Source organism: Passer domesticus, chromosome 10 (assembly GCF_036417665.1).
Source record: "Passer domesticus isolate bPasDom1 chromosome 10, bPasDom1.hap1, whole genome shotgun sequence".
NCBI lineage: Eukaryota > Metazoa > Chordata > Aves > Passeriformes > Passeridae > Passer > Passer domesticus.
The window spans coordinates 16,287,040-16,312,510 of record NC_087483.1 but is presented as its reverse complement, the minus strand read 5'-3'; the positions used below and the strand labels follow the sequence as shown (position 1 = coordinate 16,312,510).

Sequence of the window (25,471 nt, the reverse complement as noted above, 5' to 3'; positions counted from 1 at the left end):
CAGCTTCATAAGAAGACTGTTATAAGCTGGAGCTTGGTAAGTAAAAAGCTGAAAACAGTCCATTTACCCAAACCAAGCATTTATTGTAAATAAGTGCCGGCAACTTATATTCTGTCCAATTTAATTGTATTCATAATTTATGGTGTAACTTGAAAGTGAGCCTTAATGGACATGCCTAATGCTTGCTGAAATGAGGGAGCTCTGTCTCTTCCACCTTATCACGGAATTGCACTGCCATGGGCTGAACGTGGGATCTGCTTCAAGCCAGATCCTTCTTGAGCGTGAACAGTGGTGTACGTGGGACCCTGTGGAAACGGTGTCATTGTGCTTGTTTAGCCTGTCCTTGTATCTCCTGCATCTGCAGCCCTCGGCTGGACTCTGCAGGATTTTCTGGAGAAGATCTCACATCACCATCAGCTACAGCTATGCTGTGATCTAAACAGATGTATTGTTGAGATTAAAAAAACCCTTTTTTTCCAAGTACTATTTGGTGTCTTTCCTCTTGAAAAGGCTCCAGCCAACTGGACAAAATACCCCACATTTTGGAGTGCAGTTAGTTTTTCTAATTATGAATTTATCTTATATTGTTATATTTGATCTTTTCCAACCAAAATGATTCTCTGATTTTATGTTTCTTCAGCTAGTCAAGTCTTCAGTAGAAATCTCCTGATTTATTAACATATTAACTAGGTTTTCATTTCTGATCACTTCAGGATTTGCAGTTTACGCTGTTTTAAAGAAGTGGCACGCTGAGGCTTTAAAGCTTCCCTTTTTATTTTCCTTTTTTTAGATGAACTTAGTGGTGGGGTTAAGTTTTTCAAAAAGGAAACTATGGATTTGTGTTACACTTCAGGATGCAGGATGGCATCTTTGCTGCAGAAATTCAGGTATTTCTGTGTAATGAAAGCTGTCAAACTGAATTGGCTTCTGCCTTTTCAATTAGAGCAGCAGGATGTGAAAAGGAGAACTGGCAAACCTCTCTCGTGCCGATTTCTGCCTTTTAAAGTATTTTTCTCAGTTTAGGTTCTTTTTCAAATTTGTTTAGAAGAAAGGGAAAGGCAGTTAAAATACCAAATCTGTATATGTAAGGTCAGCTCTACTTGAGTTCAGAGAGGAATTAATAAATGGACTGCTTTTCCCATGACTGCCTTTGCTGGATAGAGGTCTCTCTCTAAAGAAAAAACAGAAGCAGATTAGGTTTAGGAAATGTTTGTAGTTTGATTGCTTCCTGTGGTTACTGCCAGTTGTGGAAACATGCTTTATTGTTAACTATACGGAATCTTCATCTAGATAATTTTCTCAAGACAATCCATGCTTTGCTAATTGGGCTTCTTAGTTTCTGTTGTAGAGTAAGGGTCTCATTTTAGAAGTTTGACCAGAGTTGGTTATACTTCAGTGGTTTTTAGGTGTGTGTGGAAATAATCATTTATGGATTCTGCTCTTGCTATTACCTACATTTTTTTTTTCCTGTGTGATGGAAAGGTCAGCTTAGAGTTGCCCATGTTACAGTCTCTGCTAGGCAAAATGTTTTCTACATAAAGTAATGAAGAATTTTCAGTAGTTTATGAATTTTCAAGTAGATGTCCTGGTTTCTGAACTCAAACCATAGAAATTTGCTTTGTCTTTGAGGGAGATTACTCTGCATGTGTGTCTGTTCTGTTTAAAACAAAACAAAAAAACAGCCAACAAACAAAACCTAAAACCCCAAAACATAACAGCAACAACAAAAACTTTATTTTCCACTTTCTTCACTTGATAAAAATCTCTCCACTGTAGAATTATTTCCTTTGGGTTTGACACCACCATTTGATCTCAGTTTTTAATAATTTTGGTGGGTTTCACTCCCAGAAGAAAACATGCTTGTGCTGTGAAGTATTCCCACTAGAAATCTGGGAAGTCTTAAAACCTCATGTTACTCAGGGCAAAGAGCTGGCTTTTTTATTAATTCCCTGCTAGACAACCCCTGTACAGTAAATCTTTCCATAACGCCATACTGTTGAAATTAATCAACTTGATGTTTGGAAATTGTTCAAATTAGATAAAATTAAGTAACACCTAGATGGGACTCAAAACTTGTCCTGATGGAAAGAGATTTTAATCTAAAAAGACATGAATTTTATTGGTGCTTTTTCTTTCTAGTTGATCTTCATTTTGTACTTATTAGGATGCACAAGCTCCCTATTTAATGGCTGGAGAGGTGGGTGGCAATAAGAGCTCTCAGCTTTCCACTCTGCCCGTGATGCTTCTGTGCAAGCAGACCGTGCAAAGAAGTGCCAGTAGTATCACATCTGTTATTTAAAAAGGCCTGTGATGGACCAAGTATTATTTGTAAATAAGCAAAAGAAACAGTGCAGGACTTTTTAATACCTGCTTTCTTCTCTTCCTTCTAGTTTGTCATTAGAAATCTGCAACTTTGACTTGGAAGTCTTACAGCTGAAAATGTTTTCCAGGGAGCTGGTTGCAGGTTGATAATACTTTTAACTGGCTCTAAGTCCTTTTTTGTAAAAATGAATGCTGTATGCAGCATATTATCTCAGATTTTCACTTCTCTAATGAAATATCTATCTTAATTTTTAAAGAATTAATTAATGCTCAGTGAAATTATAGATTAAAATGGGCAAGGAGGAGAAAATGTGATTTGGTCTCTTTGATACATATTTAATTTCTTCTTAATTTCTCTGGCCTTTAGAAGAATGTTGGCAAAAAGTGCAAATGTGCTTACAGAGACTCTCTGTACATTGCAGGTTTTCCATGAAAGCAACAGCAGAGCTTAAATCTCATCTCTGATTTGCTTTAAATGTGTATGTTATACAGAGGTATTGGTTGCTGCTAATCATTCTGCTCTTATGGATAACGGTGGAAACAGTTTTTCACTGTTCTCTTTCATTGGTTAGATGGAATTCTTGCTGTGTATGGATGTCCTTATGAAAGCCTTTCTGTAGATCTTGGTTTGTGCTCCCCTGACATTTTATGGAGATGCCATCTCTATGGGGTCGAAGCTCTGCGGGAAGTGTGAAAGAGCTGTTCATGAGTCAGTTACGTTAATCAAAATCAAAGAGCGAAAGCCTGTGGTGTGATTCGCGATTGCTGGTAATGTTTTGTGCACATACTAGCGTTGTGTTTGTCTTTTAAGGAAACAAACTCTTCCCTTTTTAGCCCTCGGAAAGCTCCTTGTTTTCTCCCTGTGTGAAAAGCGGTGCTGTGTGTCATGTACCATGAGCGTGCAGCATCGCTGCCCGCAGCCTCTCTGGAGCTGGGAGAGCGGGTGCACAGGCTTCAGTGCTGGGGCCTCAGCCCGCTCGGTGCATGTGCACAGGCATTCTGGCTGATCCCTCCTTAGGGAAGGAGCTGAGGAGTTCCAGGGTTTATGAGTAAGGCTGGCTTGCACTGCAGTAGCACTGCATTTGAGACTATTATGGATGCTTGGTCTCCAGCTCTCTGAGTACTGCTCCAAGTTCTTCAACTGGAATGACAGTGAGTAGTGACTAACTTGTATTGCTCTCTCTAAGGGCCCTGTAGCGAGCTGGAGGTGTAATACATGCATGTAGGAGCAAACCAGGGTGTATATCAGCATGTAAGGATCATGCTGGCGTCTGCAGAAGTTTTTTCTTTTGATTCCAATGTATTGAAAGTGTATTTATTTTCAGGTAACATTAAGAAACAGAAGTTCGAGGCAATAAGTTCGTTCGAGATACAACAGTTTAACTCTCTCATGTGAAATAGAGAGCAAAGCAGTTGAAACTTCCTTGGAGTGAAGTTGACTTGGAAATAAGTTTGATTACTGTTGCTTTTTATTTTATTTTTTTAAATCAGTATTAAGATTCCAGGTGCTATAGTGAGAGGCATGAGAATAGGTCAGTATCAGATCACATCAGACAAATGTGGTAACCTGCCCTTTGCTCTCTGTTTTTAAGGTACTAATAGCGGCTTATCAGCTACTCTGAGTCACTGAGTGCAGATATGTTTTTCCAAAAGCTGTTTCTTTAGCAGGATTCCTGCAAACATGGGCAGCAGGAAGGGGCAGGAATGTCATCATGGGCAGGAGCTGTGTGGGGTCCTTTGTACTGTCCATAAAGTGATGTAATGTATGGCATCCATTCTTGCATTTGAAATGTCGTGTTTGTACTCAGACAGTAAAGAATGAGTGCAGAGAATAGGTGCTACTCCTGTGCTGAAAAGGAGAGACTGTTGTATGACAAGGAAAGCATCCAGCAGGAGCAAAAAGACGGTGTGACCTCCCTCTCATCAGTTTGCTTCACCACCTTTTCTGTCTTGCCAAAATGTAATTTACACGACTGATATTACAGCCTCAGCATTTGGCCAATTATCTTAATCTTTTGCTAAGACATTAATAGCCCCATCAAAAGTGCTGTGACAGCCTGTATGTTCGACAGGAGTGGAAGTTTGTCACTTAAAGATACTTATTTTTGTTTTTAACTAGTTAAATGGTGTATGGACAAATAGAATTCAAATTTTAACCTTTGATAGGAAAAGAAATCTTGTCACTTATTTCTGAGGAACATGATCACCCATGTGCTGTCTCTTCAGGAAAGCACCTAGAGATTTTTTTTTCACTGAGTTTTTTTTAGCACTATGTGTTATAATTTGGCTGCTTGAACTTGCAAAATGCATCAGTTTAACCCAGAATCAAGCCGTGAAGAGGGAGCAGTATCAATGTGATGCTGTAACCTTCTTTCATGTTATTTTGAGGTGTGTTTTAAAACAAAGAACTGAAACACATCAAGTGGATATTGTAGTGTGTAGCTTCTGCAGTTAGAATGTCAAATTGAGAGCCACTCTGTGCTAGATAAGTCACTGAGAATTGTGTATCTAAAATATATTTTAAAGTAGATCTAGTTTCTCGAAATTCAAGACAAGGAGTGTTTTAAGTTCCTTAGCAGATACTGATATGACTCTTTGTCAATAAACTCTGTTTATTTCAGCGGAGGGTGACTCCTCCGAAGGGATACATAGCTATTGGTTTGTAGATATGAGGTTTTGAAGCTACTGACAGTAGCTCAAAAATATTTAATAGACTACGTGAAGGACAACTGAAATGTTGCTTTTCTTCTTTTTCTCTTAAAGAAGTGTATGGTCCAGGAATACAGTGATTTGTGTCTGAAATTCATAAATACACTCAGATATTTTTTGTAGTTATTGTCTGCTGAAAGTGATTATATTTCATTCTGAAGAATAAGATTTAGAGGTGAACTTGCTGGTGACGTTATGAGCCTTAGATGGCACATTTGGAAAATGGCTTTAGGCTGAGATTGTTCTCTGCACCAATATTTTCTAGTTTACCTAGGGACTAACAGGTGGTATGTAACCAGTTAAAAAGTGTCTGTGACTGGAGGTAGACTGGCCTGTAGCAGGTGGTGGAAATGGTCATGCAGTTCTGTAGGTTTTCAGTCTGTTCCCTCTTCCTTCTGGGGATGCACTGGGGGGCTGCTTCCTGAAAATTGGCACCTTTCTCTACTGCGTGTAGTACAGAATCCCTTAAAGTTCATGCCTCACAATTTATCTAATGCCATAGATAACTTGATCCTGTAACCACAAAAGTAGATTTGCAATAAAACACAACAAAATTGAATCCAGACCACCCCCTGAGTTTTTCACTTCTGTGGTTCCTCCTCATCCTTGATTCTTTTTCCAAAACAGTTGTTCTCACACTCCTTATGGATGCAGTGGGAAGACAGCCATTGGTCTCTCTGTCTCTGAGTGACCATCAGCTGCTAACACAAGATTATAATTTTCAACAAAATCAATTCAAAAGTATTTTCTTTGTACAGTGAGAAGCCTGGCCATGGTCTGAAAATGCACAAATATCCCAGGGTCCCCCCAGGTCCCAGGGGGACCAGCCTCTGCTGATTTCCCCATACATTCACTCTGTAGAGAGAAGCAGAAATGGCATTTGTGGGTCAGGCTTTCATATGGCTGAATGTGGAGAAATTACTTGAAAGAAATAGGAACATTCATAGAACTGTAGAAGACTTCTGCAATGTTGAAAAAGTCTTATTAGGAAGTCTTGTTCATCTTCGTGCTGGCTATGATTCTGTTCCTGAACTGTATTCTCTAGAGCTTTTAGTGTGGTTTTTAAATGAGTCAAGTGATGAGACTCTAGTATTTTCCTTGGAAAGAAAACAAAAGTTATCCCACAAGGAAGAAAGGCAGATTTCCACTTATGACAAGTCTTCTAGGAGGTGTGTTAATGTACAAGTTTAATTAGACATGTATGACACAGTTCATGTTCCTCTTATTGATGCTTTGTTGGTTTTTTTTTTGGTGTTTTTTTCCATGTAGGTTTGATGATTCCAGTCTTTTGTGTGGTGGAGCAGTCAGACGCCTCTCTTGAATACGATAATCGAGAAGAGCATGCTGAGTTCGTTCTGGTTCGCAAAGATGTGCTCTTTAGCCAGCTGGTGGAGACAGCGCTCCTGGCTCTGGGGTATTCCCACAGTTCTGCAGCTCAGGCACAAGGTATTCAATAGTTTTTTCCCACTTCTTTGCACTGCAGAAGACAGCACCTGAGGTTGTTTGATGTAAGGAAAAAGTAAGAAAATCGGTAGCAAAACTTGAGTGTTTATATCAGTTGTGTTAATTGCTTAATCCTAAACTAGGGGTATAACAAGCCCTACGTTTTTAGCCTGTCTAGAAAGCATTAGCTAGATCTTGCTGAAGTGTGAAATCTGTTGATAATGATCAGTCAGGATATTCATGACACACTTGTTCTGCACCACGAGGCAGGTCGCTGCTTCGAGGAAGTCAGCACAGAAGATATAACCTTTAGGTGCACAGCCAGATGGTATCCAGTATTTTTCTTTGTATCAGGACAGTTTTGAACAGCATATTGTAGTCTTGCATTTTTTAAATTATGCATTGTAGATAATGGTTTCATATATATGCATGCTGTCTTTATGGCAAATAGTTGAAGGACTAAATGTGCAGATGATTGCTGTTTTCACTTACCTACTATATTGCTGCAAAACCCTTTGTAAAGCACTATAGTCCCTTCCACGCAGAGATTATTCTCTGTTAGCAGCAAAATCTTAAAATAAAGCTTTCCTCTCTCTACCCAAAATATAAGCTTTAAAAAACCCAAACCTAAAATCGTAATGTTGAGGGAGATGGGCAGGAGATGGTGGGTTGGGAAAATCTTTCCAGAATGAACTTCAAATTTCAAGAGGATTTTTAATACTAAACAAGTTATTTCAGCACTTATTCTTTGGTATGAGAAGCCTGTAAATTTGTTTTCTCTCCATATCACAAATAAAACCTGTGCACATTTAGAATAGTTTAAAAGCAATTTGCCTGGGGATTTGAATTTTGTCTTTTGATTTGAGTTGCTTTGTATAGTTAGGTATTTGAACATGGGAACAGAAGGAGCAATGGTAGTGTTGAATCCAGGAGTTCTAGGCAGTGGTTAATTGCCTGGGCTCCTTTTGTCCAAGCAGGGTGATAATGATTCATTTCCTCTGTCAGACTCTGCTCTGTGAGAGAGGCTCATTTTCTTCATATAGTCAGAGTTTATGTACATGTGTTTATTTACACAATATGGTAGTAAAAGTCTTGCAAGAAGACAGTTGTTTTGGTTTTTAATACGAAATGCTTTGTGTCATCTTAGGGACTCTTTTTTCCTGAATGTGGAAGGTCAGCATATCACACTGTTTCCATCCTGGTGAGCCAGCTTTCTGTTTGACAGCACTATCCATCTCAGTTAACACAGTTGCTCAACGTGTTGCGAGCAAACATGTGGAACATGCTGCATTAGATGGCCAAGATTTGATTCTTGGCACTTCCAAAGGGGAATGGGCTTTGCAGAAAACCTGCTCCAAGGGGGCATGTCATCCAGTGCAGTGACCCACACAGGCTGAGCATCTCACTTGGGGGAGCCTTGCTTTTGTGGCATCGCTCTGTTGTGAGAATAGAGGGAAGGAGACAGATTGACTCATGAAGGAAATTAGTCACTGTGCAGGGAGGAAATGGCCACTGCATTTTTGAGCTTTAACAGTGAGCAGGTTCAGATACTGATCTGTCGCTTGATGGGCTGCTCCAGTAACTTCACTAGAAAATAGAAGTTGAATCTCTAATTATTGCAATTAGTCTAAAAGAAAAGACTAAGGTATTTTCATCTTTAATGCAGCTATTACATTTCTCTAACATCTCATGGTATAATACTGCAAATGACAGAAAATACCTTAAACATCCATCAGCTAACAAATCTCTTGATCAGGTTATTTGCCTTCACACTGAAGGGCCAGTCCACCAATATCTTTTAGACATCTTTGACAAATATTGCAGGCCATGCTGATCTTGAGATATGAAGCTGAAGTATGCAGCATGTTCTGCAGTATCTTGCCTCTGTTCTAGCTGTCTGTAAGCTGAGGGGTGAGGTACAGGCGAGGACAGCCAATAGATTTCTGAGATTGTTTTGTTTAATGTGACAATTTATAAATACAGGCCCCTAATTTGTTAACTAGAGTTGACAGAATCGTGCTACTAAATTGGCATTACAACAATTTATTTGGGAACACAACTTTCTGATATTAAAAAGGTACGGAAAATAAAGCTATTTACTTTATTCATTATGGCTGTAGGACAAGTCTGTTTCTGTTCTAGTGCTTGGAATTGATTTCCATTAGCAAAACATATTAATAAAAGGTCACTTAGTTCTTTTTTTATGATCAGCCGAATTACAGGATCTGTGTGAGAGGTTGAAGGTCTTCAGGTGCATTTTTCAAAATGCTCTGAGCATCATGCTCTGCAAAACAGTGACATGAGGAGGTGTCCCCATATCCTTCAAGGGCAAAGTAAACGAGTTTGTCAAAGCTTTGGTATTGTAAAAGCTGTCTAAGCTGTAACTTAGTATGTAACAATTGTCACCTTTTGAGTTGGGAAAGTGTTTTATTTCGGCCCCATGATGCTGAGGGGAATGGCAGTTTCACTTCATCCTGCAAGAAGCATCTTGCCTTTGCCTGTTCTTTTTAGAACAGGGTCTTCTGTGGCAGATTGAAGAGCTAGTTGGAGAGAGAAGAAGAGCTGTGGCAGAGGAGAGAATTGCTGTAGGATTTCACTCTGCCTTTGCTGCAGTTCCCCATGGCAGCCCTGCAGAGCTGCCGAGGCTGGAGTTGGTGTGTGCCTTGTGTGCAGGGCCCTGCCTCGAGCTTCCCAGCTGTACAGCAGCACAGCAGAGCCTGGCTGGCAGACAGCAAACATGGCACAGAGTGGTACATGATATGTGCCTCCCTCAGGAGTCCTGCTGTTGGGCAGCAGCCTGGAGCTGCAGAGCTCCCTGAGGAGTGATGCTGTGTCTGAGCATTTGAGCTGTAACACACACACCATGGTAACCTGGCCTGAGCCTCATGTACTGGCTTGTGGTCACTTGGCTTATTACGGATCATTTTTATTCCTGGCTGCTCGGTAAATTGATAAGTCTTAGTACAAACAGTGTTGGGACAAAAATGTATCAGGAGGTATATGTGAAGGTGGTCCCATGCCCCCCTGGAAGAAGCTCTCTATTCCCACATGGTTTGGGCAGAACAGATTTATTCCACAAACAGCTGGTTGTGATTTTTTGTTGATGGTGTGGGAGCAGAGACTTTTCCAGCGTGTGCTGCCCTCGTGAAACTTCCCTTTTCTGACAGGAGCTGTGAAATGTCTTCTGGAACAGCATGGGAATTCGTTAACAGCTTGGCACTGGGGTGTGAAAGTTGGTGGTGTAAATGGCAACAAAGGTTTAATAAACATTTATGTATTTTACTTTCATCACTTCAGTCTACACCTGACAGTAAGGAACCTGCTACATGTGCCTTTTAGAGAGGAAAAGAGTAATGCTTTAAAGGGACACCTGTTCTATATGTAGTTTAATAAAGTTTACGTGCCCTGCTGAAAATTTTTTCTTGTGTGTGAGGTATTCTAACAGGGCTATGCAAGAGAATGGAACTGGTAGGAGGTACATAGAATACACAGTGCTGAGTGCTGGGACCAAAGTAGTATGAAAGTAGCTGCAATCTGGTGTGCCCTGCATGCTCTCCTGTGGCTTTGGGACCTGCTGTGAAAGCCGATTCCCTCTGTGGGGTGGAAGAAGAACAGTGTTAGTTTGATGCTTTTAGTATCTACTTTCTTAGAATCCATGTGAAAAACAAAACAGTGTGATTTGCTGGGGATATACGTTTTTCTTTTGACCAGTTCCTTGATAGCTGTTGTGAGTGTTTACATGGAGCTGATGTGGATTGTCTGCAGAAGTTAGCAGAGCTGAATGGGCCATTGAAATGGAGTTTGCCTTTCTGGTACTTGAGCTCTGCGTGTTGGCAGGGCAGTGTGGAGTGCCTGCCCTGACTGCTCTCTGCAGGCAGCTTTAGCCAGGCACTGGCAGGATGGTTGCTTGGGTTAGTTGCTGTGTGTGGCCATGGCAAGGAAAGGGGTGTACAGAAGAGTGAAATGGTGCTTAGATGTCAAGTTGAACAGGAGGAGGAGTGAGAAAACAGCGAAGTTAACACAGGGCAAAAGATCCTTCCCATCCCTATCACTGTAGAGATTGTCAAGCTCTGGTTCATAAGCAATGCATTGCCTTGAGTAGAGCCATTGCAAGAGGCAGTGCCTTGCATTTATGCTTTAGAGACCTCTCTTGTTGTGACCAGTTTCTTCTAATGCTGACTGTAGACTGGAGAGGGGGGAAGGCTTGTGCATAGAGCTGTGGGTGGGTTGGAAGGAGAGGTTGGCAGTGGTCAGTGGGGAAGGTGTAGTATAAGAACAAGAAAGGAAAAAGGTTTAAGTGTCTTTCCTTGCCATGTGGAATTGCAATAGCTGGACTCAGAGGTGAGTGATGCTCTCTGGGGATTGTGGCTTTGTGAGCAGAGATGGGAAATCTCAGCCCTGTCTGCCTTGCATCACTGGAGTGGAAAAGAGAATTGTGTTGGGCCAGTCAGTGCTTGGCCAGAGTTGCTGACATCAAGAGGTACCTCAGGATCTACTCCGGTCCTACTCCAGCTGCCTGACTGTGAAGCTCTGATATTGCTTGCAGCCACAGGTCAGTTTAGCTTTGGTGCTTCTACAGTGAAGTGTGTTCTGGAGCACTGATGGAGCCGTCTTTGCAGTCAGCTGCAGTAGGAGAGAAAGGTGGCTCTCCTGACTGTGTAGGAAGGAAAGCAAGGCACAGACATGTTGAGAACTCTCCTCTGGATTGATAGTGCTCTTGGCTGGGGCAGGAAATAACCCAGGCTGCAAGTGTACTTGTTTCCTTCAAGGATTTAAATGCATCTGCTCAGCCCTGCTCTCTGCTGTTAATTGGAGGCCCCTTGCACTTGTGGCTTGCTTTTTAGTATTGCTTCAAAGCACAGAGCAGATCTGTGTGACACGGTGTTGTTCAGCCAATCATTCCAAGCCCCAGGCTGCTGTGTGTAAGAATGTGGCAGCCAGAGTGCTGTGCTCCTTCACTCAGATTAGCCTTTGTGAGAGCAGCATGACCATCTTTCCCCTTATGGGATTATAACCATGTGTACAAATATTTGAAGGGTGTAAATACCGATGAGAGAATGGATTTGCCTAAGCTGGTACAAGAGGGTAGGGCTCTGAGGCAGTTGGAAGGACCTGAGCAGATGATTAGTAGGGAAAGATCCTGTGAAATATTCCCATCTGTGCTGTCTCCAGAACCACAATAGCTTCCAACTGAATGTCAGGTAAAGGAGAACATACCAGCTGGGGACTGTATTGAACACACACGCACAAGCTGGTTTATATTTCTGTATCAAGAAAGGTACAGTAAAAGTGTGGCGAAACCCTGCTGAACTGTGCTTGATGAATACAGCCAAGTTTGCTGTAGCTGGGAGGACCAAATATGCTGTATTCTACACAAGTGCAAGGTAGCAGTACGGGAAAGAATGAGAGCAAACCCGAGTTCAGGTTTCTTATGTGAGTAATGTGCAATAAATTACAAGGCTACTATAATCTGAGATCTTCTGACCCCTCAGCCCACGATCACTCGTGTGTGTGTGTGTCACGACTCCCTATTCATGTGATCAAAGATTTTTTTAGTGAGAAGAGTTTATTAAATAGGAAAGGTATTGGTGATACAATACCTTAAAAAACAAGATGGTACAATGATCAACCAGCTAAATATTGGGTCACTTCCTGACTGGCACTCCTTACTGCCACTCTTTACTTTTTCATTTTAATAGTGACAGCATGTTGGTCTCACCTAACAGAATTGTCAGTCTATGGAAAGCTGCTGTATTTCTCTGAGCTCAAACTCTTTTGACACAGACTATATTTGACACAAACTCTATTCTCACCCTGCTAAACCAAAATTTAAAACAAAATACCCCAAAATAAATGAAAGAAACCTACCCAACCCTCTTCACACCTCTTTTGATCAGTTCAGTTTTACACCATCTTTAATTAACAGCTCCTTACCTTTAGTAATCGCCTTTGTCCCCCTTGCCTCTACTGGGGATATTTATAATGGGTAAACTCTTCTTTCTTCTCTCCAGTTTTGCAGGTGGCATTATAAAAGGCCCAAATGAAATAATTTAACAGTAGTATGTGTTACAGGGGTAACAGGGATATGGCTGGTACTGACATCTTGCAGTAAACTGCTGTGCAATTGCATGACAACTTGTCTGAGATTGCTAAGCAGACTGGATTTCTTGCAGTGATACTCAGCCATCCAGATCAAAGTTTTCTTTGTAAAAGCTGCTCCTTCTTGAACTGTTCATTGCTTGAGTTGTATTCTTTGTCTTTTCCCCTGATGATTGAAAAAAGAGGGCTAAGAACTTCTCAAATATTTATTTCTCTCCCTATATACATCATTTACCAGCAAATCACTGTTTTGTCTACCCGACAAAACTTCATGACAACTGTAAGTGAAATTCAATTAGCTGGAACTATGAGACAAAGTCACATTTTAATGAGAATATTGAAAACCTCTTCATTCTTTGTGGGTTTTGATAGGCATTTCTGTGCATAATGGACACAGGGGTTGAAAGACACTGTTGTTAACGATTCAACATCTCATGCCATTTCAATTAAAGCCCTAGAATTCTCTTTGAGAGTTCCTCAGAACTCTTAAGAAATCTTAAAAAATAAAAAAGCAACAAAGATTGAGGCTCCTTGTAAGCTTTGCTAAAATTAGTGTTGCATTTTTTAAGGAAAATGTGACATATAAAGAAATGTTAGAATGTCATATTTATAGATACATAAATGGAATATATTTTAAGTTTTACTTTGGTTTATATATATAAACACTTATATGATATATTTATAATTTAGTATACACACATTTTATACTTATACATGCACTCATATATTTATATAAAAGTATAATATATATGTGGAAGCAAAAGCTCAGAATTAAATTAATGAATTAATCTCAGATTACTTGTCATCCTTATTGTCCATTTGTGCTGTTATTTTAAATAACATCATTATCCCAACAGCATGATCTCCAGTGAATACTTGAGTTTTTGATAAGCTGTCTTTGAAAGTTCATAACTTCTGACTAGTGGTCAGGAAGTGTCTGTCTTTCCTTCTCTTCCCTGCCACGCCTCCCAAACTGGCATATAAAAGTTAGCATGTGGTATTGGCGTTCTGATCCCAATATATTATTTACAGGATTCTTGTGATGGAACAAAACCTTCTACAAATAATAATCTATTTTTCTAGATGGCAAACATCTGGGTAGTATAAGTAAATGGGTAATTTATTAGTGTTTGAACAGCTTAAAGGAGGGTAAGTAAAGGTAGTCCTGAACAGCTCAGCACTTGTGACGCTGCTTTCCGTCTCATTTGCGGTCTGTGACTGAGCACAGCAGGCTCGTAAGCAGGAGAGGGGGCAGGGGGGAAAGGAGGGAGTAGAGTGGACACAATGGGCTTTGGCTGCTCCAGTGAGACTCCCTTCCATCCTTCTCTCTGTGAGACCCCTCATACCTGCAAAGGGACTTGAGTGCTTTGGAGCACAGCATGTTTTGGTGACGGCTCCACAGGTTCCAGTGAACCTGTTGCAGTGGTGTGTGTGTCATTTGTTTGTTCCATGGTGACAATGGATCGGACTCGGACTGTGCTCTGGGAAGAAATCATTATACCTTTTGCGCTTGTCTCCTTTATTTCTGAGCAATGTTGCTCAGGCTATAACAGTGGATCAGTGCTTTGGTTCAGCGAGGGCCACGTTCTTTCATGCTTTCCATTCACTTTATATTGTATGCTGTGTACAAAAAGGTAACACTGCAGGACAGAGGTTTATTGAAGCTTTGTACTCTTCAGGGAAAAATTTGCCTGTACTCTGCCAGTGTTATAAACCACTGAAGAAATGCTGGGGAAATGGAGCCACAGGCTCTTTTGTGTCACAGCAACCATTACAGTAGTTTGGGGAGAAATGAAAATCAAGTTCACTCTGAAAGGCGTTGATTAAAAACTTAGACCAGTATATAATAAATTTAGATTTTTCTTGTTTCTCTTCACAACCTCTTAGCTAAACCCATCCTCTTCTAGTCTGAGAAACACTGGTGGTTTTGAGTAAAACTGAGAAATGGTATTTATTGGTTTTAATTAAAAATATTTTTTGTCTAATTTTTTTTCTTCTTCATGAATCTGATAATGAAGCAGTGCTCTATTTAAAAGTGGGAATAAATTAGGTTAGGCTAGGTCTTCCCCTGTCCGGAGAGGACATAAGGTGCAGTTGACAGCCTGTTAGCTAACAAGCTGAATATTTGAACATGCAGTAGGACAAGCAAATCTTGGTGTGGTTAATGTGTTAGGGTAGCTCTTTTTTTTCCCTTCCTACCTTGTTTTCTCTCTTTAATTTTTTGATTTTTAAAAATATTCTTATCTGCTGATTTTTTTTCCATTGTCTCCTCTAGATAAGGGGAGCAGCATTTTAATCCAGTGGCGTGAAGAGTTTGTTTTTTTTTTGTTCCAGTTGCAGATTGCCCTGCCCCATCTGCCTTCCCCACAGGTGCACAAAACCGAGCCCACCCCCAGCTGCTTCTTTCTTTAACCTAACAGAGGTAGGGCCCACCCCCCAGATCGGCTTCTGCTTTTTTAGGAGTAAATCCCACCTTTCAGAATCCCTGGTTTGCCTTGCCTTCCCTGTGCAGCATTTATAATGGCTGTGCTGCTGGAGAGAAAGCAGAATTCTTTCTGCTGTCTGCTCTGTCTGAAGTCCGTTTATCATCAATGCCCCGTTCTGAATCTTGCTGCTTGTGTTTGGGAGAATTGGTTTGAGCATGTGGAGAGCAAAGGTGCTTGGCTCCAGGGAAGCTTGTGGTGTAAAGCAATACTTCTCAGTCCCCTTTAACTGTGTAGACAAACTAAGTATGAAAACCGTTTTGTTTTTAAACTGAAAACCTAACAAAGTAGGTGTAGAAAATCTGAGGGGGCTAAACATAAAGTGTTTCCTGGTTTAAAATGGCAAAAGAGAGGCCAGCACACTGACCCCCTGTTCGGTGTCTTCTGTCTCTTCAGGAGAGATGCTCCTGGCAGTGACAGCAAAGGGTCAGTTCAGACAGTTTCCCACAGCTGTACGTAAGCATTGTGGAAAGGACCTGGCTTTAACCCTCCTGGTCCCTACTGGAATATAAATGAAGCTGTCAGTCAGCAGCTGTGGTTGACGTTTGGGTCCTTTCATACCGGTTGAATTTTACAAGGGCAATGTGCCCTCCTGCATTGTTTGTCATCGGGGGTCTGCAGCAGATTAAATGGCTACATTTAATGGAATGGAATGGGAAAGGATGAGCAAAAGACAATGCTATTAGTGACCTCCTTCTACCTACTATGCAGCTCTCTGGAAACCCACTCAGAGAGTATCCATGAAGGTTCAAATGCAAGTCTGAGGGAAGTGGGTGTGTGTACCCTCCTCCCATCCACTGAGCTACGTGATTGTTCAGGCTACATGTCTCTTTCTTTACTGGTGGAGGGCTTGTGGAGGATTGCTCATACTCAGTCTATCTTTTGGCCAGTAAATAAATACCTTTGATTTATCCAGACAATTTAAAATAATATATGTTTATACAGGTGTGATTAAAAAAAAAGCATTGCATGAGGTTGGATGAGATGAGGTTGGGGAATTTTTCACTCTGTATTTATGGGCAATTTTACTTTCAATCTTATTCCAAGTGAAAAATAATTCTTCTAGAATGAAGTAACTGTCAATAAAGCTAGAATAGCCCTGGGATCTGGGGTCTGTATTTTATTCTGTTTCTACTTCCTATACTGTTTTGTATGTATAGCACCTTTGTCTTCACCTGGCTGTTTCCAAGTTACCAGCAAAGAGTTAAATTCAAGCAAGTAAGCTAGGAGGAGGATGCATGTGCCAGTCAGAATTCACAGCTAAATTGCTTTCATACTTTGTTTTTATAATATATTTACTGCTTAGCCACATTTTGGCCTTTTTCCTTTTTCTAACAGAAATCATTATGTGGTGTAGCTGGTAGATAATTCCTACTTTTACAGAGACAACACCATGCTAAAAATGTCCCTTGGCATAGGGATCGTTAACTGATGGCAATTTGTCTGCCTTTCTGAGTATGTTTTTCTTCAGTACCAGCTATAGAATCTATGAAATAATCTGTGAGGGAAAAATGTGTTTATCTTGTGTTGAAACTGAGGATGGACCAAATGCTTGAGGAAAAAATTCTATCAAATAATGAGCTTTAGATAATACTGTATTTTTTCAAGATCCTGGAAGGAGATGCTTAGGCAGTAATATGTGGCAGTCAGCATGAGAAAATTGGCATTTCGTGAAATGCTACCACAGAATGTGCTTCAAACGTCACTATTTATGGATTTATATACATGGATTTATATATCCATGTATATAGATAAGATCAGTTACGTACTTTTAAGTGTTGGTGGTGCATCTAAAAGCTACATGCATGACAAACATAAAAGTTTCCTTTTCTGTGGCATAACCGTGGAGAGCAAGTCTTACCTCTCTCAATCTGAAAGCTGTATTTTTTTGAGTAATAAAATGAAGAGTGGTATTTTGATAGTGATTATTAATATAGTATTGTTAATATTTTATTGTGGTGCTTTCAAATAAAGGACTACACCTACTAGGATTCTTTGAGGGGGTGGGGTTGTTTACTTTTTTGATATATCTATTAAAAGAGCAGAGCAACACCATATATTTGCATTTTCTGATCACTAAAAATCCTCCCTACCATAAATGTGTATGTGAAATTGAGAACCTAATTAAAAGATTAACAGCATGTACAGTAATTTACCCAAAAGGCATGTGTTAATTTGTTAAAACACTAAAGATCTTTATGCTTTCTTTTTTGATGCTATCAAAATATTTTCTGTGGAACTGGTTGAACCTGGTCTCTTCATTGTAAATTCTTCTGCAGAGTAAGACAACTTAATTTCATATCTAATTGCATAAGGAATTATAAATTATCTTTTCTAAGAGACCTGTGACACTAAAACACAGAATGAACAAATAAAATGGATTTGTTCTAGTACAAATGAAGATATATGGCAGTATTTTTATTACAGACAACATTTGTTTGGGCTGAGTGTATGAATATTTTACAATAAGATGCAAAGTGCTATTTGTCGAGCAGTCATTCTAGCAATGCATCTTATGGTGTTTTTCAACTAATTGCCATGAAGAAACCCAAATCAACAAAACCCAGGCCCACCCATAAAATAAAACCCTATGCAGAACGAGATAAATCTGTTCCAAGGGAAATACATTTTATGTGCATTTATAGAAGTGGGTTCTGCTTCTTGGATCAAACCTACAACTCTTCTTTTGTTCCCAGAGGAAAGACCTGTTGATTCCAAAAGCGTGCTTTAGCTCAGCGAAAAGGTGACTTGCTGCATGTGAAATGATTTCCAGCTAGGCAAGAGGTGCTGCAGTGTAGACTGGAGCACACAGGTGAAGGTTTTAATGTCTGGTTTCTCTTGGGCATGATGTGTAGAAGAGTTTACTGCATGTGGGGCATTTCCCTGATGTGAAGGGAAATGTAGGTCCTGTCCTGGCTCCATTGGTGGCACACAATCTGAGGGGATGCCATTCTGCTGCGCAATTAGGATGTCCCTCCCTCCTGGGCACTTGTGGTGGAATCCTGAACAACTCTGCCCTCCTGCCTTGAAAACACACAAAGTTGTCCTTTGGAAGCTACAGGGTGTCAAACAGTACCAAGTGACATCGTAATCTGAGAAAGGAATATTAGCATTATGGCAGAATTCAGTATAAACTGGCGTTTATTAAAGATTTGTCTTTTGTAGCTTCTTACAGAGTTGTATTCTGGCATTGAAAGTTTAAAATATTTTGTAGTACATTTTACTATTTTTTGCTGCCCTGTGTCAGTATTTGCCAAGGCTTTTTGAATGTTGCTGAACTTCTGTTTAGATTAAACCCTAATACATTATTTAGTGCAAAGAACAAATTAATTTATTAATTTAACCCTCCAAAGGTCAGTATAGATTTATCACAAGGATTAGTTTGAAATTGCGTAATAGAGATGTTCTTTATCTATCCAGGAGTACTTTTATGATGAAGTTTACTAATACAAAACTGCTTCTGTTAAGCTGATTGTTATTACTAGATACTAAAAGATCAATGCCAAATTGTCTAAATCCCAATGTATGGATGGGTTTGTGAATTTTTCTAGAAGGGGGCCAAAAAGCCCCTTATGTCACTTCATAAGGGTGAATAGGAAAGAAATGTTATAAATTTAGCTAGAGAGCTTCTGTGGTCTCGTTTGAGCGGTATGAGACAAAAAATTCAGCATTTATGGTGAAATGTGGATTACCCTTTAAAAAAAATCATGCCTTATAATCCAAAGTGATTTCAATAACAAGGTTAAGTAACACTTTTGTAATCATACAAACATGAGCTTTTTTTTCCCTTTTAGCTTTCTGTAGCTTTGTGTTAAAACTTCATTTCGCAAGAACTTCCTATGCTTCACAGTCTTGAGTGTGTATCAGTACAGGAAAGTGGAGAGAGAGAAAGCAAAAGACGGAGAAATTTTTCTGTACTGTGTGTAATAGCGACGTCGTGACTTTGTGAGGGACAGCAGTGTGATTTTTGGTAGTGTAGTAAGCACCAGCACCAGGTCACTGAGGTCCAGCAAATCCCTGTCCCACTCTTCTCCTTGCTGACCAAAGTTGGGATGCAGTTGCAGGTACAGCTGTAGCACTGGCATGGCACTGTGATGCCCCAGGGTTGCAACGTCAGTTTTGTGGAAGGAGGGGCTGTTACAGAACAAAATTGTCATCATACATCTTCAAGGCTTCTCCTGAATCCTTATCTTTTTTTATCTGGGTCTCTGGTGCACAAATTCACATTTTGCATGTAAATGTGAAGGAGATGGAGAAATCTTAGCTGCAGATGGGGGGAAAAAAAAAAGCCTCCAGTGTCTTCATATTTTAAAAGAATCCAAAATTAGAAGGAGATAAATTTATGCAACCTTTGCACCATAATAATATGGCAAGACCTGACACAAAGCCATAAGGCTTTTTTCACAGATTCAGTTGTCTAGAAATTGTGCAATGCTGTTTAAATAGAATGTCTTTTAATAGCTCACAAGAAATTAAAAAAATACATTAAAAAAGTCATGTTTTCACCAAGGATTACATGATGGCAGTGTTAACTCCAGTGCAATTAATAGACAGCGTGTACTTTGTTTTCCTTTGAGTGCTTAGCATTTTCTCTAGATTTTATCTGGTCACGTATCCAGGAACTGGGTATGGATGCAAGCTGCTGTTAATTGAACTGTCTTTAGGACTATTAAAACCCTTGCATGTGCAGTATGGCAGGATGTGTATCTAAATGTGCATTTGCAGCAATGTCGCCGTGGCGTGTGTATCCTGTAGTAGATAGGCAGCCCCTTGTCCACATATTTTTGGATACAAAACCTAATTGGTTTATGACAAAATAACTTCTTATATTGGCATAGCGTTTGTCTTTTACAAAACCTGCAGTTTTTTTCCCAGAACAGTTGGGAGGTGCAGTTTGTCACTTAACAGGGAGAAAGATGGAACATGTTATAATTTTGTCATGGAGCATGGGCCCTTGTGTCGTAGGAATTTCTCTATATGAAGGGGAGCTGGTCCTGGTTTTCCCTATCTCATACACCTACTGAATGTCTTTTTACATCCAGCTAGTTGTGTGATGTAGTATTTGGGGGGAAGAAGATGCTGTTTTATATGAGGACTGATCAGTTCATGTCTGGAAGCAAAAAAAAAAAAATCCCTTACTTCTGTGCTTGATGGATTAAGTCTTTTATATAACATGTTTTATAGCAAAAGGGCTATGTTTGTACAGAAGGAGGTGCCAGAACGCTAATAGAAGTATAGTAGCTCATCTGATGGGTGGGACAGATTTCTGTGTGCTGTTTGAAAAAAAAAAATTAACCCTGTGTGGGAGTGTAATATTTGGCATTGTTAATTCTTGACATTTTGTTTCTCATACTTCTGGGGCTCTTGACGAGGGGAGCTTCATCTTCTCTGTAAAAATTTAATTTGTAAAGATAAAAAAAATTCTTAGAGGATTCCATAAGAAGCTTGTTAGCATGATCCTGTCTTTGGCATGAGAACATGGAATAGAAAAGAATCCAAGCATTTTAATTTGCTGGGAACAAAAAGAAGCTGGTTGGTAGCTTTGGGATGCAGTCTTGCTCTCTGAAGCACATTACTTTGCGGGTGTGCAGGCATGTGACAGTGTGATCCTACATGGGGCTTGGTTGGTTTCAAACATGCCTGGGGCCTCCTGTGGCCCTTTTGTTATTTCTCAGCCTTTGGCACTGAGTGCTGGTGGGGGATGTGTGGAGATGGGGAAACGAGAGAAATGGATATTAGAATTCAGTAGCAGATTTAAATTAAGCAGAAACCTCAGTATGTTATAAACTTGTAAGGCTATATATACACTATGGCATGTGGCTGGACCATAGTTATGCTCAGCAAACCACTGAATATTGTAGGACAGTTCATACATTTTCTAATTCTTCCCAGAAAAAAAGAGGATTTCAGTACTAAGTAATACCTTGTTATCGTATTCCTAACTGTTGGCAGCAAAGCAATTTGAACTTTCAAAAATAGCAGATTAGATACTATACTAAAACTATACATGCCATTTAGCATCTTACAGATGTTCTGGGAGAACAGCGCAGGGATTGACAGAAACTGGGGCTGGAGGTGACTTAAGGGAGCTAATGGAGTTGAAGGGGGAAGGTTATGGAAAAGCAGTGTTTTCCAGCAGATTGTGAGGAGAGATGGGAAAGGATCAGCAATGCCAAAGCGGGAACCACTCATCGCAAACATGACTTTTTCAGCCAAGAGGAGTCCAGGCTGGCAATGTCATTTGGAACTTTCCATCCTTAGTAGGGAGAGTTATGAACAGGAGTGAAAAAGCTGGTAGTAGCAGAGGTAATGTCCTGGCCTCTTAAAACATTAGCGTGAGGTGCATATCTCAGAGAAAAATATTCTTTGCAATGGTGGAAACTGAAATCAGGCTGAAAATGAAACTAGAAAGTTTTGACTTGGTGTGAAGACTAAGTGAAATAGACAAATTAAATGGACATCCAGTGCTGTGATGTAGGGCCCAAAATCAGCTCACACGTTGCTATTAGTGTTCATAGTTGTTGATGCTGTAGCTTCAATAAGGGATTCTTTACTGGAAAATTAAGCCATGTTTTCAGTTACAGAACTGCAAATAAAGTCAAATGCTTGTGAAGTCAGTGGAGTTTTTGATTTCCACTGATGCAATTGAGGGCAGAGGTTGAAATATGATTTTTGTTTCCAGATGTATTTCAAACTTGTTTTATATGAAGAGGTAAATAATGTGTTGTAAGTGGGTTGGGATCATAGGCAACCCAGGTTCATGTAATTTTATGTATATTAGTATGTGGTTACTGATCCTATACTCAATTGTTTGCAAAGATCTTGTTTGAGATGTTCCATCCATGTAATTTTTCATCTGTCTCCTGATATGGAAAACCAAACTCAATGCAGCCATTCTTGAGTAAGTTACTTAGCTACAGAAGATACAGGCCAAAGCCATTTTACTACAGAATAAGAAATTTTTCCTTATATGAAAGCCATCCTTTTGCAGGATACATTCTGTTTAATTATGTTCAGAGTAATTGGTTCGTTGTTTCTAATACATCATCAAAGTTTGGGTTCTTGCTTGCTTTTGTGAATATCTCAGACACAGTGACTAAGACTGGGATAACAAAATAGGGATTGCCTGTAGGAATCTCTTACCACTTCAGAGTCATGGAGAAAGCCTGTGTCCTCAGAGACCAGAAGTGTGGGAACTCTTAAGACTGAAAGTAAGGAGCCATGTGTGTCTTAATATATGTAAAATTTGACTTGGTTTCAAGTACTTTCCTTTAAATTGGAGGAAGGAAAAAGCTGCAGAGGGTAGGGAGACCCATGAAGCCTGGGGTTAAGAGCTGTAAAGTAGGGTAAGGTGTTGCTTTAGTTGTATGTGTATGTCTGTGTTTGATTGAAGGTGGGGATAGCAAATATCCACTGTTTTGGCAAGGACTGAGAAGTTGGTCTTTAACTTGACTAATATGTATGTGTATGTAGGAAGGTTTTAAAAGAAGGGGAAAATAGTTGTTAATTTGGGCTGGTTTTGGTTGAAACATGAACACTTGGTTGTAATAAAAAGAAATACAGTATCTTTTTGTTTCCAGAGAACTTTTTAGAAATATTAATTCAAACTAAGATTCATGTATTTTGTGAGTTTTTCACATAGGATGGAAAGCAGGGTGCCCTGTCTGACTGCATCTATAAATCAAGATGGTGCCTTCTTTTCTATGAAGCTTAAGGTAAAAGAGTTTTGGTTTTAAAGCTCAAGGTGGTTAATACTTGTCTGTAGACTTCTAAATAATATACAAGTGCAAAAGATTTTTATTTGATTAACTCTTTAAAAAAAAAATTAACAAGGTCCTTATGGATACACATTCATCAGAAGCTTTAGAAATTGTGGGAGATTTATGATGTCATATGATGTCATACAGCCATACGCTGCATTGTAAAACTTCAGAGCAACCACTGCTGTACCACCAGGCTGAATAATGGAGCATTCATTCACTCCTACCAAATCCCAACATCAAATATTCCACAGGCTCTCTTAAAACAGAAATTGTGCCTGTAGGGACATGTACTGAGAAGTAATGTTTCAGAGGGTATAATCAGAGTACCTCAAAAAGAGTGGTAGATATTTTAATTCCCAGAAGTTGTTGTGTTAAAACTTTAGAAGAGATTCTTCGAGGTAAAGGCTCTTCATATGGAAGTGGCTGAAGAAAATCTCGGCTATCTTGTAGGGAACTGGTGAGAAGGAGCACTAGAGGCCAAATGCTGCTCGCTTACACCACCCTATGTTTGGAGTAGTGCCAAAGACGAGTGCTTTCCCTGCTGCGACTGGACTGGGGGGAGTACAGCTCTGAGGGGTCTGAGCAACCAGTGACTCTACTCTAAACCACACATAAAACAAGTTTAGCAATCTTGGACTGTTGAACAATGATTCATTTTATAATATGACCGCAAAATGTAGCTGTGTTGGTAATGATTACTTCAAACAGCTTGAGAAGCTGAATGAGCAAGGAGAGGTTGGGATTACCCTTAGCCCTACTGAGTGTCCTTGTTGGGCCGGAGGTCAAGGCTTCCCAGTATAGCTTTTGCCCTGGGCTGCACAGGCAGGCAGGGCAGAGCTCTGCTTGCCATAGACAGACAAAGGTCTCATTCTTTAGTGGTAAATGTGCTTTAATAGCCACCACTGTATATTAATACTTAAAATGAAAGGAAATGTTAAGTCTGCTGCATGTTACTTGTTCAGGATGTTAACAGCTGTATGGCAAATACATCTAGAGTAGAGGAGGGAGAGGAAGATACAAGCAACTTTCATAGCCATCCTTTCATATCTGTAATTACATCCAGACTTAGCAGCAGTGTCATTTCATTTTGCAAAGGAGCGTGGCAGCCCTTGAAGTGAGATTTGTTGGTGTTCAATCCCACACGGTAGAAAAGGTCCATTGTGCTCTGACCTGCTTTAAAACAAACCATACTAAACCATGCATGCATACTCAAAGAGTCCCCCCTTTTTATAGACAACTGCCATTTGTTGCAAGGGTTGCTATGGCAAACCAGGGCAGAAAATCCTGTCTTGATGTTAAAGTGAAATACTCAGAAATTGTAAGAAGACAGATTTTGAGAATATAAATTAATTAAATGGCAGTAATTGCATTATTGCACTATCTTGCCAGCGAAATAGCTATTCCTGTGAGAGTCTATTACTGTGTTAGGTCTTGGAGCAGAGTGTAATTTTTTGTATGTGCTCTAGGTTTTCAAAATCTGTCTTTGTGCTTTTATTTAATTCTAACTAATGATAAATAGCAGCTTAGCCTTGCAGAGGTGGTCATCATCCAGTGTGCTTGAGTTGTTAAATCTGTAAGAGGACTGAATAAACATTTGCAGTTTGGGCTTTAAACTGGCAGAAATAGCTAACTATAACCTCACCAATCTGACCTACACTGCTGCTGGATAGTTTGCTGGTTTGGGATCATTGTGTTTGGATTTGGATAGGAGATGTTATGTTTCTTCCAGATAGAAGTCCTACAGTGCCTTTTGCCCCTTGGCTGCTGGAGGTGCAAAGTGTCAGGCAAGAATGGGACTTCTATGGTACATTACTTCATTTGGGAGAAAAAGGAGAAAAAATAAGGCACTTTTTTGTTGCTTGTCTTATTCAGCCCGCCATGTCCTGAGTACTTAACAGATCTGACCTTACTGCAATTGTGCCCTTCCTCAAATCAGCAATGAAATGATGAAGAATAAGTGTCAGAAACAAAAAATGGATGCTGCCTAGTGTCTTTTTAGTGCAGTTAGAAAAGCTGCTTGGATTTTTTTTTTTTTTTTGCTTTAAATTCTGAAAACAAAACAGTTTTGTCTCCTTATGTCTGTAACAGTTACTCACTAAATTATTTCCTTATATTTTTAATGGGTCTGTGTTATTGTCCTTTGATAACATTTGGGGAGAAATTAAGATTAAAATGCTTGTTTCCCACATCTGACATAGGAGATTCACATTTAAAAGGAGAAGGAAAACAAACCATTATATAGAAAAAGAAATTAACAATGTGTTTTGTAAATGTGTTACCTTGGACCATGAAGAACCTTACTCAGGGTGTCCTGGTGAGTGAAGTCCTTTCTGTAGGTGTTCTCCAGGCATCTCTGGTCTTCACTCTGTTATCTCAGTTGATTAATCAGCCTCTGCTTGGCTGAATGCGGGCACGGGCCGGTGGCTCTGTGTTGATTATGCCAATATTGCCAGTCTTATGAATTGGCCATCTGCTGTTTGCTTTTGTATGCACTTAAGAATCGGGCAGGAAGAGCACTGGCAGTAGCCTAGGATTAGTACCTACATCAAAGTTCAGGAACTCTAGAATCTTCTCAGTTTTGCCACTGCCTGTTTGTCTTTAAAAAGTCATCTTTAGCTGTACTACCAGCACAGCTTGCTGCAGGTGGTTCTC

General features: G+C 39.9%; 1 protein-coding gene and 1 long non-coding RNA gene across 7 annotated transcripts in view; one reads left to right on the top strand and one right to left on the bottom strand.

Annotated features, from left to right (window-relative positions):
• Positions 1–25,471, top strand: part of SATB2 (SATB homeobox 2) — a 131,743-nt gene that overhangs the window by 17,627 nt on the left and 88,645 nt on the right. For all 6 annotated transcript variants that reach the window (XM_064433990.1, XM_064433989.1, XM_064433993.1 and 3 more), the window contains one exon: positions 6,301–6,477. In XM_064433990.1, coding sequence (XP_064290060.1) covers positions 6,301–6,477 — 177 coding nt within the window. The remainder of the gene's footprint in view (positions 1–6,300; positions 6,478–25,471) is intronic.
• On the bottom strand, positions 6,371–14,013 carry LOC135308705 (uncharacterized). Its single transcript, XR_010369085.1, has 3 exons — positions 13,920–14,013; positions 12,409–12,739; positions 6,371–6,524 (listed from the first exon to the last, which is right to left on the bottom strand). It is a non-coding gene; the product is annotated as an uncharacterized LOC135308705 (long non-coding RNA).